The sequence below is a fragment of the Hyla sarda genome, chromosome 6 (assembly GCF_029499605.1).
Source record: "Hyla sarda isolate aHylSar1 chromosome 6, aHylSar1.hap1, whole genome shotgun sequence".
Taxonomy (NCBI): Eukaryota; Metazoa; Chordata; class Amphibia; order Anura; family Hylidae; genus Hyla; species Hyla sarda.
Window position 1 is genome coordinate 25179831 of NC_079194.1, and position 13730 is coordinate 25193560.

The window sequence follows — 13730 nt, forward strand, 5'->3', positions numbered from 1 at the left end:
TGTGTTACTCCAGTAGTAAGGAGATTACATGAGAAGGAGGTTTGTTACAGTGTGTCCCCCCAGTAGTAAGGTGATTACATGAGGAGGAGGTTTGTTACAGTGTGTCACCCCAGTGGTAAGGAGATTACATGAGGAGGAGGTTTGTTACAGTGTGTCACCCCAGTGGTGAGGAGATTACATGAGGATGAGGTTTGTTACAGTGTGTCACCCCTGTAGTAAGGTGATTACATGAGGAGGTTTGTTGCAGTGTGTCACCCTAGTAGTAAGGAGATTACATGAGGAGGAGGTTTGTTACAGTGTGTCACCCCTGTAGTAAGGAGATTACATGAGGAGAAGGTTTGTTACAGTGTGTCACCCCAGTAGTAAGGAGATTACATGAGGAGGAGGTTTGTTACAGTGTGTCACCCCAGTAGTAAGGTGATTACATGAGGGGGAGGTTTGTTACAGCGTGTCACCCCAGTAGTAAGGAGATTACATGAGGAGGAGGTTTGTTACAGTGTGTCACCCCAGTAGTAAGGTGATTACATGAGGAGGGGGTTTGTTACAGTGTGTCACCCCAGTAGTAAGGAGATTACATGAGGAGGAGGTTTGTTACAGTGTGTCACTCCAGTAGTAAGGAGATTACATGAGGAGGAGGTTTGTTACAGTGTGTCACCCCAGTAGTAAGGAGATTACATGAGGAGGGGGTTTGTTACAGTGTGTCACCCCAGTAGTAAGCAGATTACATGAGGAGGAGGTTTGTTACAGTGTGTCACCCCAGTAGTAAGGAGATTACATGAGGAGGAGGTTTGTTACAGTGTGTCACCCCAGTAGTAAGGAGATTACATGAGGAGGAGGTTTGTTACAGTGTGTCACCCCAGTAGTAAGGTAATTACATGAGGAGGGGGTTTGTTACAGTGTGTCACCCCAGTAGTAAGGAGATTACATGAGGAGGAGGTTTTTACAAAGTATCACCAAGTAGTAAAGTGGGGCTTGTCTAAGGGTGGAGCCAATGGGCGGGGTCAAGGGGAGACAAAATTAATTTGTGCCTAGAGTGGCAAAAATCCTTGCATCGGGCCGGCTCACATCATTTATCACCCATCCATAGGAAAGGTATTAAAAGATCTGGGACCCCTTGTAATCACTAGAATGGGGGGTCTCTAGTTCCCTGACTGAATGGAGTAGATGTCACGTTCTCCGTTCACTGTCTATGGGACTGATGGTAGACAGTCAAGCAGTGCACTCCGCTCTCCGTCAGTGCTATCCTGCAATGCACATTAATATCTTCACCCAGCATTTTCCAGTGTCTCCAGCTGTTGCAAAACTACAACTCCCAGGATGCCTGGGAAAGCTGGGAGTTGTAATTTTGCAATAGCTGAAGGCACTCTGTCTTAACCCGCACTCACTCACCATGCATTCACTTCCTCCCTGATTCTGCTGTGCTGTGCTGGGTCTCTTTATCCAATCTCTCTAGGCTGCTGTGTAACCCATCAAAGATAAAATGATCAAGAATTGTAAATGTACCGTAACTCACCCAACTCTGTCTACTGACTGTATCCGGCTTCCATCGCCCGAGACGCCTCCGCTCAGAATAGAACCGTAGCCAATGGGCCGAAATATACCATCCCAGATCTACATGCTATCGTCCGCAAGGTCAACTCCGCAGCTTCCACGCGTCCGCATTTTCATGGCTCTATAGTGTAAAACGTTCCAGCAGAAGTTCCCACGGCAGACCTTGTGCTCCGTCTGTACATGGAGGAATGTCACCCATCATCTGAATGTGACACGTGACCGGCCCAAAATAACCTCCTCAACATGAGGCCGGATACTGTGACAGGTGGGACGTCACTGGGGGCCTGACAGAGTGCCCCCCCCGAACGTGACATCATACGCGACAACATACAGGAAAACTTATGGCGAAAATGATTATTCCTTTTAAGGGTCTATTCACACCTACAGTATCCTGTGCAGATTTGATGCTGCAGATTTGATGCTGCAGATTTTAATATAAAGTAAATGATTGAACACAGCATCGAATAGGCGCAGGATACTATAAGTGTCAATACACCCCGATACTGAAAAATACTTCCCAAAAATAAATTGTAAAACTACAACTCCCAGCATGCCCGGACAGCCAACGGCCGTCCGGGCATGCTGGGAGTTAAAGTTTTGCAACAGCTGGAGGCACACTGGTTGGGAAACACTACCATAGAGGGACCTCAACATTACACTTTGATGGAAACAAAGGCCCAAGTAGTGATAAGAGGCATTGGCCATATTCGAATTTGCGATATTTGGCAAATATATGGACGAATATTCATCCTATACTCGTGAATTTTGCGTATTCGTTGCCTTTTCGCGTAATCGCACATGAAACTGCAAAAAAAAAAAAAAAAAAAAAACGCTGCTGGGAGGAATCTTATTTAGTGAGGGGGTGGAAAACGTTCCTATTGGTTGCTAGGGATGTTGCTGACCTCTGACAAGTGTATTTGCATCCTTCTCATTGGCCGACGAGCTAATAGAAGGAATATGCGCATATGCAAAATATTCGCGCTCTGCAATCTCACACAGTAACTAGTATTGGAGCATTGTTTAGACCAGTGGTCTCCAACCTGCGGACCTCCAGATGTTGCAAAACTACAACTCCCAGCATGCCCGGACAGCCGTTGGCTGTCCGGGCATGCTGGGAGTTGTAGTTTTGCAACATTTGGAGGTCCGCAGGTTGAAGACCACTGCTTTAGACCACAAGCTGCGATGTGTTCTGTGAAAAAAACAAAAAATACAAAAAAAACCACGAATATTCTTAATTCCGTATATATAATTTCGTATATATAGCAAATATATTCGCAAATTCGCGATAAAAATTCGAAATGCAAATATTCACGCCCAACACTAGGCCCAAGATGGTAGTTTCACATCCCCCCTCCCCTCTTCAAGTTTGCGGGAGAAACCAAACTTGCATGTGGCGACACGTGGCATCAGTTTTACAGGCAAAAATCACTTTGTCATTGTCCGACATGTTTTCATACATATGTATTATCCGCATCATCAGACCAAACCCACATAGTATAATAATGATAATTCCTCATACCCTGGTAGTAGAAATTATTAAAGGGGTATTCCAGGAAAAAACTTTTTTTTTTTTTTTTATTATATCAACTGGTTCCAGAAAGTTAAACAGATTTGTAAATTACTTCTATTAAAAAAATCTTAATCCTTCCAGTACTTATCAGCTGCTGAAGTTGAGTTGTTCTTTTCTGTCTGGCAAGAGTGCTCTCTGCTGACATCTCTGCTTGTCTCGGGAAACTGCACAGAGTAGAAGAGGTTTGCTATGGGGATTTGCTTCTAAACTGGGCGGTTCCCGAGACAGGTGTCATCAGAGAGCACTCTGATAGAAAAGAACAACTCAACTTCAGCAGCTCATAAGTACTGAAAGGATTAAGATTTTTTTAATAGAAGTAATTTACAAATCTGTTTAACTTTCTGGAGCCAGTTGATATGTAAAAAAAAAAAAAAGTTTTTTTCCTGGAATACCCCTTTAAGACAATTATTCTTTATCCATGGCATGAATTCTCCTTTTCACTGGTGACCTAGGTAACTGCCTACTCCATTTACACCTCCCTACCTCTGGACCATGGACCATTAACAGTTTTTGAGTCATGTTAAAGGGGTACTCCAGTGGAAATTTTTTTTTTAAATGAACTGGTGCCAGAAAGTTAAACAGATTTGTAAATGACTTCTATTAAAAAAATCTTTATCCTTCCAGTACGTATTAGCAGCTGTATGCTACAGAGGAAATTCTTTTATTTTGGAATTTATTTTTTGTCGTGTCCACAGTGCTCTCTGCTGACACCTCTGTCAGTGTCAGGAACTGTCCAGAGCAGCATAGGTTTGCTATGAGGATTTTCTCCTGCTCTGGACAGTTCCTGACACGGACAGAGGTGTCAGCAGAGAGCACTGTGGATAAGACAAGAAAAGAAATTAAAAAAGAAAATCATTTCTTCTGTAGCATACAGCTGCTAAAAAGTACTGGAAGGGTAAAGATTTTTTAATAGAAGTCATTTACAAATCTGTTTCACTTACTGGCACCAGTTGATAAAAAAAAAAAAAATAATAATGTTTCCCCCCGGAGTACCCCTTTAACTAGCAAGAAAACCAACCTAAGGGACACGATGGATATTAGGGCTAAGGAAGACATTAGGGCTTGGTCTTTTAAAGGACACCCTGTCAAGAAAGTCTTCTATGCCACCGTCTGGTAGTGGTTAGTGATGAGCAGCAGGGGCCTTTTTTTTCGAATTTGCGATATTTTGCGAATATATGGACGAATATTAGTCCTATGTTCGCGAAATTGGCATATTCGCTATGTTCGTTCCCTTTTATTTCCATGCGAAAATTCGCAATGAAATTCGCATAGTGCGCATGCGCAATTATATCTTTCACCTAAAAGAAAGGGAGGGATCGGTGTCCTCTGGAAGTGGCGATATTCGCGAATAGTTGCATGTTCACATATACGAAATATTCGCGCTCCACACCCCGAAATAATACTGGACCACAAGCTGGAAGCAGGGAGGGATGATCACTGTTATTTATTTTTATTTTTTAATCTTTACCCTTCCAGTACTTTTTAGCAGCTGTATGCTACAGAGGAAATTCCTTTCTTTTTGAATCTCTTTTTTGTCTTGTCCACACTGCTCTCTGCTGACACCCGTTGCCCGTATCAGGAACTGTCCAGAGCAGGAGAAAATCCCCATAGCAAACCTATGCTGCTCTGGACAGTTCCTGACATGGACAGAGGTGTCAGCAGAGAGACAAAAAAAAGAAATTCAAAAAGAAAAATAATTTCCTCTGTAGCGTACAGCTGCTAAAAAGTACTGGAAGGGTAAAGATTTTTTAAATAGAAATCATTTACAAATCTGTTTAACTTTCTGGCACCAGTTCATAAAAAAAAAAAAAAAAAAAATTATGAGTTTTTCCACCGGAGTACCCCTTTAATATCCTCCGTATCATTTCGCATCTCTCACTCATAATATCCGGCGTACACAATGCACAGTGCGAACAGAGACTGGTTCCGGAACAGATATTCCGCGTACGTATCCGATTTCGGACTCCACACACTTCTGCTGCAGCAGGATACGGTCCCCCCGGACACCGGGCCCAGCACCACGTAGCAGACCAGCTTGTACCGCTCGTACCCCAGGTCCCTGACCGCCGCTTTAACTAACTCCGCCAGCTCCATTGCTCTCCGCCGGCTCCCCGTAGCCTCGTATACACAATCTCCCAGCTCCGCATCTAAGATGGACTTCATGACCCTCAAGGCTTCATCCGAAGAGAAGACTCGACTAGGATGAGGGTGCAGGTCGAAATCTGGATCCACGGAGCTGTGGTCCACCACGTGTCGGGACTGGGTGGTCGGTTTCGGTTGTTCCTGAGTAGCGGTTCGTCTTCTCATCCCGGTTTCTTGGCACCTCTGGCCGCCGGTGAATAGAGGGGTCACTGCCTGCGATCGTAGGGCTTCACCTTCGTTCCTCTTTTGGTGCTGCTTGGGCTTGGAATAAATCCACCGCTTCAAATCACTTTCATGGGGTTGATCCATTTGACAACTATAAAACAAGATTTTGAATCATTTTTGTAATCAATTAAAGGGGTACTCCGGTGGAAAACTTTTTTTTTTTTTTTTTTTTTTTTAAATCAACTGGTGCCAGAAAGTTAAACAGATTTGTAAATGATGGCAAAAAAGGAGGGGAGGGAGGGAGGGCCCTCGTAGGAGCAGTATCACCTTAACATATGTATGAAGCGGTCCTCATGTCTCCTGCGGGGTGCACGTAACACAGTATACAAGTATACAATTTGAATGCAAAAAGAAGCACATACGTGCACTCACCGCAAAGCAGGGACAGGTTCTTAAAATGGACAGAGATGTCAGCAGAGAGCACTGTGATTTTGATGTCAGCAGAGAGCTCTGTGTTCCAAAAAAAAAAATAAAAGAATTTCCTCTGTAGTATTCAGCAGCTAATAAGTACTGGAAGGATTAAGATTTTTTTTTTTTTTTTTTTTTAATAGAAGTAATTTACAAATCTGAATGCAAAAAGAAGCACATACTCACTGCAAAGCGGGGACAATCGAGCCTGGAGGTTCGGTGGCTGTGACGGGATGCCGGGTCTCGGCATCGGCGCTGGTGTGTGGCGCTCAGAGGCTACGCCGGCTGTTTCGCAAACTAGTGCGTGCTTCTTCCGGCCTCGGAGAGGCCGGAAGAAGCGCGCACTAGTTTGCGAAACAGCCGGCGCTGACGCCGAGACCCTGCATCCGTCACAGCCCCCGAACCTCCAGACTCCATTGTCCCTGCTTTGCGGTGAGTGCATGTATGTGCTTCTTTTTGCATTCAGATTTGTAAATTACTTCTATTAAAAAAAAATAAAAAATCTTAATCCTTCCAGTACTTATTAGCTGCTGAATACTACAGAGGAAATTCTTTTCTTTTTGGAACACAGAGCTCTCTGCTGACATCAAAACCACAGTGCTCTCTGCTGACATCTCTGTCCATTTTAAGAACTGTCCAGAGTAGGAAAAAATCCCCATAGCAAACATATGCTGCTCTGGACAGTTCCTAAAATGGACAGAGATGTCAGCAGAGAGCACTGTGCTCATGATGTCAGTAGAGTGCTCTGTGTTCCAAAAAGAAAATACATTTCCTCTGTAGTATTCAGCAGCTAATAAGTACTGGAAGGATTAAGATTTTTTAAAACAAATCTGTTTAACTTTCTGGCATCAGTTGATTTAAAAAAAATAAAAATAAAAAGTTTTCCACCGGAGTACCCCTTTAATATCTCAAAAAGCCGTCCATGTGTTCAAAGAGCATCGACTATTCAGAAGCAAAAGACTACTTGACATTGTGTTAAAGGGGAACTCCACTGGAAAACTTTTTTTGTTTAATCAACTGGTGCCAGAAAGTTAAACATATTTGTAAATTACTTCTATTAAAAAATCTTAATCCTTCCAGTACCTATCAGCTCCTGTATGATTCATAAGAAGTTCGTTTCTTTTTGAATTTCCTTTCAGTCTGACCACAGTGCTCTCTACTGACACCTCTGTCCATATCAGGAACTGTCCAGAGCAGGAGAGGTTTGCTATGGGAATTTGCTCCTGGAAAGTTCCTAAATTGGACAGAGGTGTCAGCAGAGAGCAGTGTGGTCAGACAGAAGGGAAATTCAAAAAGAAAAGAACTTCCTCTGTAGTATTCAGCAGCTGATAAGTACTGGAAGGATTAAGAAGTAATTTACAAATCGGTTTAACTGTCTGGCACCAGTTGATTTAAAAAAAAAATTGTTTTTCACTGGAGTACCCCTTTAAAGGGGTACTACGGAGGGAAAAAATGTTTTTCAAATCAACTGGTGCCAGAAAGTTCTACAGATTTCTAAATTACTTCTATGTAAAAATCTTAAAGGAAAACTGTCAGCCTGTTCACCCACACTACATCCAATACACTGGGTTATAGTGTAGGTCAGTGGTCTTCAACCTGCGGACCTCCAGATGTTTCAAAACTACAACTCCCAGCATGCCCGGACAGGGCATGCTGGGAGTTGTAGTTTTGCTACATCTGGAGGTCCGCAGGTTGAAGACCACTGGTGTAGGTGAACAGGTGTCCAACTAGGGTTCACTTACTTAAAGGGGTACTCCGTTGGACAGAAAGTTAAACAGATTTGTAAATGACTCCTATTAAAAAAATCTTAATCCTTCCAGTACTTATCAGCTGCTGTATGCTCGACAGGAAGTTGAGTTGTTCTTTTCTGTCTGACCACAGTGCTCTCTGCTGTCACCTCTGTTCATGTCAGGAACTGTCCAGAGTAGGAGAAAATCCCCATAGATAACCTCCCCTGCTATGGACAGTTCCTGACATGGACAGAGGTGGCAGCAGAGAACACTGTGGTCAGACTGGAAAGAACTACACAACTTCCTCTGGAGCATAGAGCTGCTGATAAGTACTGGAACGATTAAGACTTTTATATAGAATTAATTGACAAATCTGTATAACTTTCTGACACCAGTGGATTTGAAAATATTTTTTCCCTCCGAAGTGCCCCTTTAAATTCTGTGGCTTTTATGGCCATCAGATGAAACTATGGAATTAAGAGATATGTCATTTGTTTATCTGATACAGTGTTTTCCAAACCAGTGTGCCTGCAGCTGTTGCAAAACTACAACTCCCAGCATGCCTGGACAGCCGAAGGCTGTCCAGGCATGCTGGGAGTTGTAGTTTTGCAACAGCTGGAGGCACCTTGGCTGGGAAACACTGCCCTACACAGACTAACACAACATCGACACGTTACCGCTGCAACAAGTCACATGAGATCACATACCATGTAAATGCTAAACAGAAGTTTTAACGGCTCTTACTATACAGGATCATTAAAGGGGTACTCCGGTGGAAAACTTTTTTATTTAATTTTTTTTAAATCAACTGGTGCCAGAAAGTTAAACAGATTTGTAAATGACTTCTATTAAAAAATCTTTACCCTTCCAGTACTTTTTAGCAGCTGTATGCTACAGAGGAAATTCTTTTCTTTTTGAATTGCTTTTTTGTCTTGTCCACAGTGCTCTCTGCTGACACCTCTGTCCGTGTCAGGAACTGTCCAGAGCAGCATAGGTTTGCTATGGGGATTTTCTCCTGCTCTGGACAGGCACCTGATACGGGCATCAGGTGTCAGCAGAGAGCACTGTGGACAAGACAAAAAGGAAATTTAAAAAGAAGAGAATTTCCTCTGTAGTATACAGCTGCTAATAAGTACTGGAAGGGTAAAGATTTTTTTTTATAGAAGTCATTTACAAATCTGTTTAACTTTCTGGCACAAGTTGATTAAAAAAACATTTTTTTTTTCAAGGGGAGTACCCCCTTTAAAGGGTTTTATTCAGCCCCAAAAAGCAGTGTTTCCCAACAGGGTGCCTCCAGCTGTTGCAGAACTCCAACTCTCAGGCCTGAGTCTCTACATTTGATCTAGGCTTCTAAGCTTGATAGTTACAGTATATATACAATCATCTCATACAATTAGAGGGTGCGTTCACACTCGCGGATTTTTTTGCGGGTTTTCCCGCAGCGTATTTGAAAGGGGGCGGGCTCTTCTCTGCTGTCCATAGCAGATTGTCCGCGGCGGAATTTACGCTGCGGAAAATCCGCCGCAAGCCCCATTGAAGTCAGTAGGGACTGCGGCGGATTTTCCGCAGCGTAAATTCCGCCGCGGACAATCTGCTATGGACAGCCGAGAAGAGCCCGCCCCCTTTCAAATACGCTGCGGAAAACCCGCAAAAACAAAGAGCGCGTGAACGCACCCAGAAAGAATTAATAGAGAATTTAAATGGATACAAACAAGCGACAAACCCTCCGCCCTGGCTGTGCGGCCTCCCTCCTGACATCGATTGTCATCTCTTAACCATCAGTCTTACTCGGGTGCGTTCACACGGCCGTCTGTCCCCGTTTTTTTTAATCCCCCTTTCGGCTCCGTTCTTGCAGGCTGTAAATGGATTAAAAACGTTTTTTTTTAAATCCCATTGGTGTCAATGGGATTTTTTTTACAATCCGTTTGCATCCGTTTGTACCCGTCTGCGCTCATTTCCGTTTTTTTTTTACAGCAGAAAAAACGGCACATTTAACGGCACGGTATTTTTTCTTCCGTCAAAAAAACGGAGGGATAAAAACGCATACTGTAAATTTAACATTGAAGTCTATGGAAAAGGGATGAGCCTTTAATGTCATCCATTTGCATCCGTTTTTTCTTCTGAGCATGCTCAGAACAAAAAAATTTTTTTTTTCTGGTTTATTAACTGAACAAAAACGGATCCAAACGGATAACATCCGTCTGCATCTGTTATTGTCCGTTTTTATTTATTTTTTGATGGGAGAAGAACGGGACGGGTCTAGACGGCCGTGTGAACTCAGCCTAAGGCTGCGTTCACACGGCCATCTAGACCCGTCCCGTTCTTCTCCTATCAAAAATAATAACGGACTAAAAAAAACGGACAATAACTGATGTAAACGGATGTTATCCATTTGTATCCGTTATTGTTCAGTTAATAAATGAAAAAAAAAATGTTTTTGTTCTGAGCCTGCTCAGAAGTAAAAACGGATAAAAAAAAAAAAAAACTGATTGAAAAAAACTTATGTAAACGGATGATGACATTAAAGGCTCATCCGTTTTGCATAGACTTCAATGTTAAATTTACAGTATGCTTTTTTTTTTTCTTCCATTTTTTTTTAACGGAAGAAAAAATACTGCACGTGCCGTTTTTTTTTCTGCCGTAATAAAAAAAACAAAAAAAAAACGGAAATGAGCGCAGACGGGCTCAAAACGGATGTAAACAGATTGTTAAAAAAAATCCCATTGACAAGAATGTTTTTTGTTTTTTTTTCATAAACCATTTTGAATTTGTTTACAGCCTGCAAGAATGGAACCGAAATGGGGATAAAAAAAAAAAAAAAAAAAACGGGGACAGACGGCCGTGTGAACGCAGCCTAGAAGGTATTATAATGCCTATACATCATGATACAACCATCGCTACAGGGGTTTAAAGGGGAGATTTATCAAAACCTGTGCAGAGAAAAAGTTGCCCAGTTGCCCATAGCAACCAATCAGAACACTACTTTCACTTTTGCAGAGGCCTTATTATTTTTTCTTCCGTCAAAAAAACGGAGGGATAAAAACGGATACTGTAAATTTAACATTGAAGTCTATGGAAAAGGGATGAGCCTTTAATGTCATCCATTTGCATCCGTTTTTTCTTCTGAGCATGCTCAGAACAAAAAAAAAATTTTTTTTTCTGGTTTATTAACTGAACAAAAACGGATCCAAACGGATAACATCCGTCTGCATCTGTTATTGTCCGTTTTTATAGATTTTTTGATGGGAGAAGAACGGGACGGGTCTAGACGGCCGTGTGAACGCAGCCTAAGGCTGCGTTCACACGGCCGTCTAGACCCGTCCCGTTTTTCTCCTATCAAAAATAATAACGGACCTTAAAAAAATAAAAATTAAAAAAACAGACAATAACGGATGTAAACGGATGTTATCCATTTGTATCCGTTATTGTTCAGTTAATAAATGAAAAAAAAAAACTGATTGAAAAAACTTATGTAAACGGATGATGACATTAAAGGCTCATCCGTTTTGCATAGACTTCAATGTTAAATTTACAGTATGCTTTTTTTTTTTTCTTCCATTTTTTTTTAACGGAAGAAAAAATACTGCACGTGCCGTTTTTTTTTCTGCCGTAATAAAAAAAACAAAAAAAAAACGGAAATGAGCGCAGACGGGCTCAAAACGGATGTAAACAGATTGTTAAAAAAAATCCCATTGACAAGAATGTTTTTTTTTTTTTTTTTCATAAACCATTTTGAATTTGTTTACAGCCTGCAAGAATGGAACCGAAACGGGGATAAAAAAAAAACAAAAGCGGGGACAGACGGCCGTGTGAACGCAGCCTAGAAGGTATTATAATGCCTATACATCATGATACAACCATCGCTACAGGGGTTTATAGGGGAGATTTATCAAAACCTGTGCAGAGAAAAAGATGCCCAGTTGCCCATAGCAACCAATCAGATCGCTACTTTCACTTTTGAATAGGCCTTGTTAAAAATGAAAGTAGCGATCTGATTGGTTGCTATGGGCAACTGGGCAACTTTTCCTCTGGACAGGTTTTGATAAATCTCCCCCTATGTCTCCTCCGCTTCCACATACCAATCTTATGACCGAAATATGAAGGCGTCTTCTTCAGGCGATTCGAGGTCACTTTTCGGTGATGTCCTCCTATAACCTCCAGCCGCCACAATTCGCAGTTTCTCCGTTTTTTTTCTTCTTTCGCACTGTACGGATCTCGTCCTCTGTTTAGCCACTTTCTCGCGTTCTCTCTTCAGTCCTTGACGTTCCCTATTACATTGGCTCCGGGCTGTTGTTTTTGCCAGAGCTAAATAAATCTGCCCCCTCCCACAACTGGATGTTATTGCGGCTTTATGGTGTTGCCATGAGACCCAAGGACCCCCCCCCCCCCCCTCCTCTTTCTCCCCCCTCCGCCGGGCCATATATTGTAGTCATGACGATACTTATCCTCCCCATCCATTGCATTCAGGCAGCACAGTAACCCTTTATCTCCAGGCGCTGCCCCGCAGAGCCTCATTTACCAGATTGATTCGTAATGTCAGAGCTCGCATGTTGTCAACTTAGACCGACATCGCAGTAAGGGTACGTTCACACGGGCGGATTTTTTTTGCGGCTCTTCTCGGATGTCCGCAGCAGATTTTCCGCGGCGGAATTTACGCTGCAGAAAATCCACACTACTGACTTCAATGGGGCTTGCGGCGGGTTTCCGCAGCTGCGGAAAATCTGCTGCGCACAGCCGAGAAAAGCCCGCCCCCTTTCAAATACGCAGCGGAAAACCCACCAAAAAATCCGCCCGTGCGAACGTACCCTTAGGGGGTGCGTTCACACGTGCGTATTTTTGCTGCAGATCTGCAGCAGATTTGCTGCTGCAGATTTTGCTGCTCATTGACTTCAATGGGCAGCAAAAGCTGCTGAAGCTTGCTGCATATTTGAATACGCACGTGTGAACGCACCCTTAGTGTACATTCACAAGGGGCGGATTACCTGCAGAATTTCCGCAGCGTATCGTATTTGCTACCATTGACTTCAATGGGTCAGCAGAAAATCTGCAATAGAGGCAGATTTGCAGATTTTTCTTTGGACCCATTGAAGTCAATGATAGCAAAATCTGCAGGTAATCCGCCCGTGTGAACGTACCCTAAGGCTGCATTCACACCACGTTTTTGCAATACAGTCCCCGTATACGTTTTCAATCCGAAAACTGTACGGAACCGTATGCATTGACTCTCAATTGAAAACCGTATGCGAAATGATGCATCCCGTTGCGTCCGTTTTGCGTCTTGTACGGTTTTGTCCATATTAAACAGTATACGTTTTTTATAACATGGGAGTCAATAGGAACCGTAGAGAACCGTATGTGCGAATGGTTCCATCCGGTTTTCACCATACAGTTTTTGACTTTGCACAATTTTTTTTCCTGGAATTTCAATCAAACAAGTGAAACTTTATTCATAATGGAGTGAAAAGTTAAAAACATATACGTTTTTTTTTCTTAAAAAACGGATGCAACCTACATCATTTTTCAAATCATATAAGTTTTTAGTTTTTTTTTAACTGTATCCGGGTTAAAATTTGTACACACGTTTAGTCCGGTTTTGAGGAGTCCGTTTTTTCATCAAAGACCTGATATGGGAACTGTACAGCAAAAATGTGGTGTGCATGCACCCTAAGACAGAAAAAAGGTGGATCAAATAGCGCAATGGAAATCTATAGCAAATCCACAGGAGATTTAACCTGAATTTCATTGTCTAGTGTAGTGTTTCCCAACCAGTGTGCCTCCAGCTGTTGCAAAACTACATCTCCCTGCATGCCTGGACAGCCAAAGGCGGCATTCAGACTATGAAGCGAGCGCAGGAGCTGCTATCACCAGCCGGGACCTCACCACTAATGGCGAACATCACTGATGCCCACCATTAACCCTTCAGATGCCATCATCAATACTTATCACAGCATCTAAAGCATTTGCGGTGCTTGTATTTGCTTATCAGACTGCCTGCAGCATGATTGCGGGGGTCTGATAAGTGAAAATGGCGGCCGTAGCTCTGCTTACCTGCGCCTCTTGTTTGCTATATCATAATGATGATTATTCTTCAGTGTTTTGCAACC

At 42.6% G+C, this 13730-nt stretch overlaps 2 protein-coding genes across 9 annotated transcripts in view; both read right to left on the reverse strand.

The window, feature by feature from the left end:
- LRRC39 (leucine rich repeat containing 39) overlaps nucleotides 1-11963 on the reverse strand; it is a 44615-nt gene extending 32652 nt beyond the window's left edge. For 2 of the 8 annotated variants that reach the window (XM_056523364.1, XM_056523365.1), the window contains exons 1-3: nucleotides 11706-11963; nucleotides 5861-5938; nucleotides 1514-1725 (exon numbers count right to left, since the gene is read on the reverse strand). The gene's annotated coding sequence lies outside the window, so the exon portion shown is untranslated. Of the gene's footprint in view, nucleotides 1-1513; nucleotides 1726-5850; nucleotides 5939-10556; nucleotides 10573-11705 lie in introns of those variants that run through there. The other 6 variants (XM_056523362.1, XM_056523366.1, XM_056523367.1 and 3 more) reach the window with 5 other exon arrangements.
- Nucleotides 4670-9444, reverse strand: LOC130275423 (dynein light chain Tctex-type 5-A-like). The gene is made up of 2 exons (XM_056523370.1): nucleotides 9339-9444; nucleotides 4670-5579 (listed from the first exon to the last, which is right to left on the reverse strand). Exons 1-2 carry the CDS (start codon nucleotides 9392-9394, stop codon nucleotides 4997-4999), a joined length of 639 nt encoding a protein of 212 aa, XP_056379345.1. The 5' UTR covers nucleotides 9395-9444; the 3' UTR covers nucleotides 4670-4996.
- Nucleotides 11964-13730: the final 1767 nt, after the last annotated feature.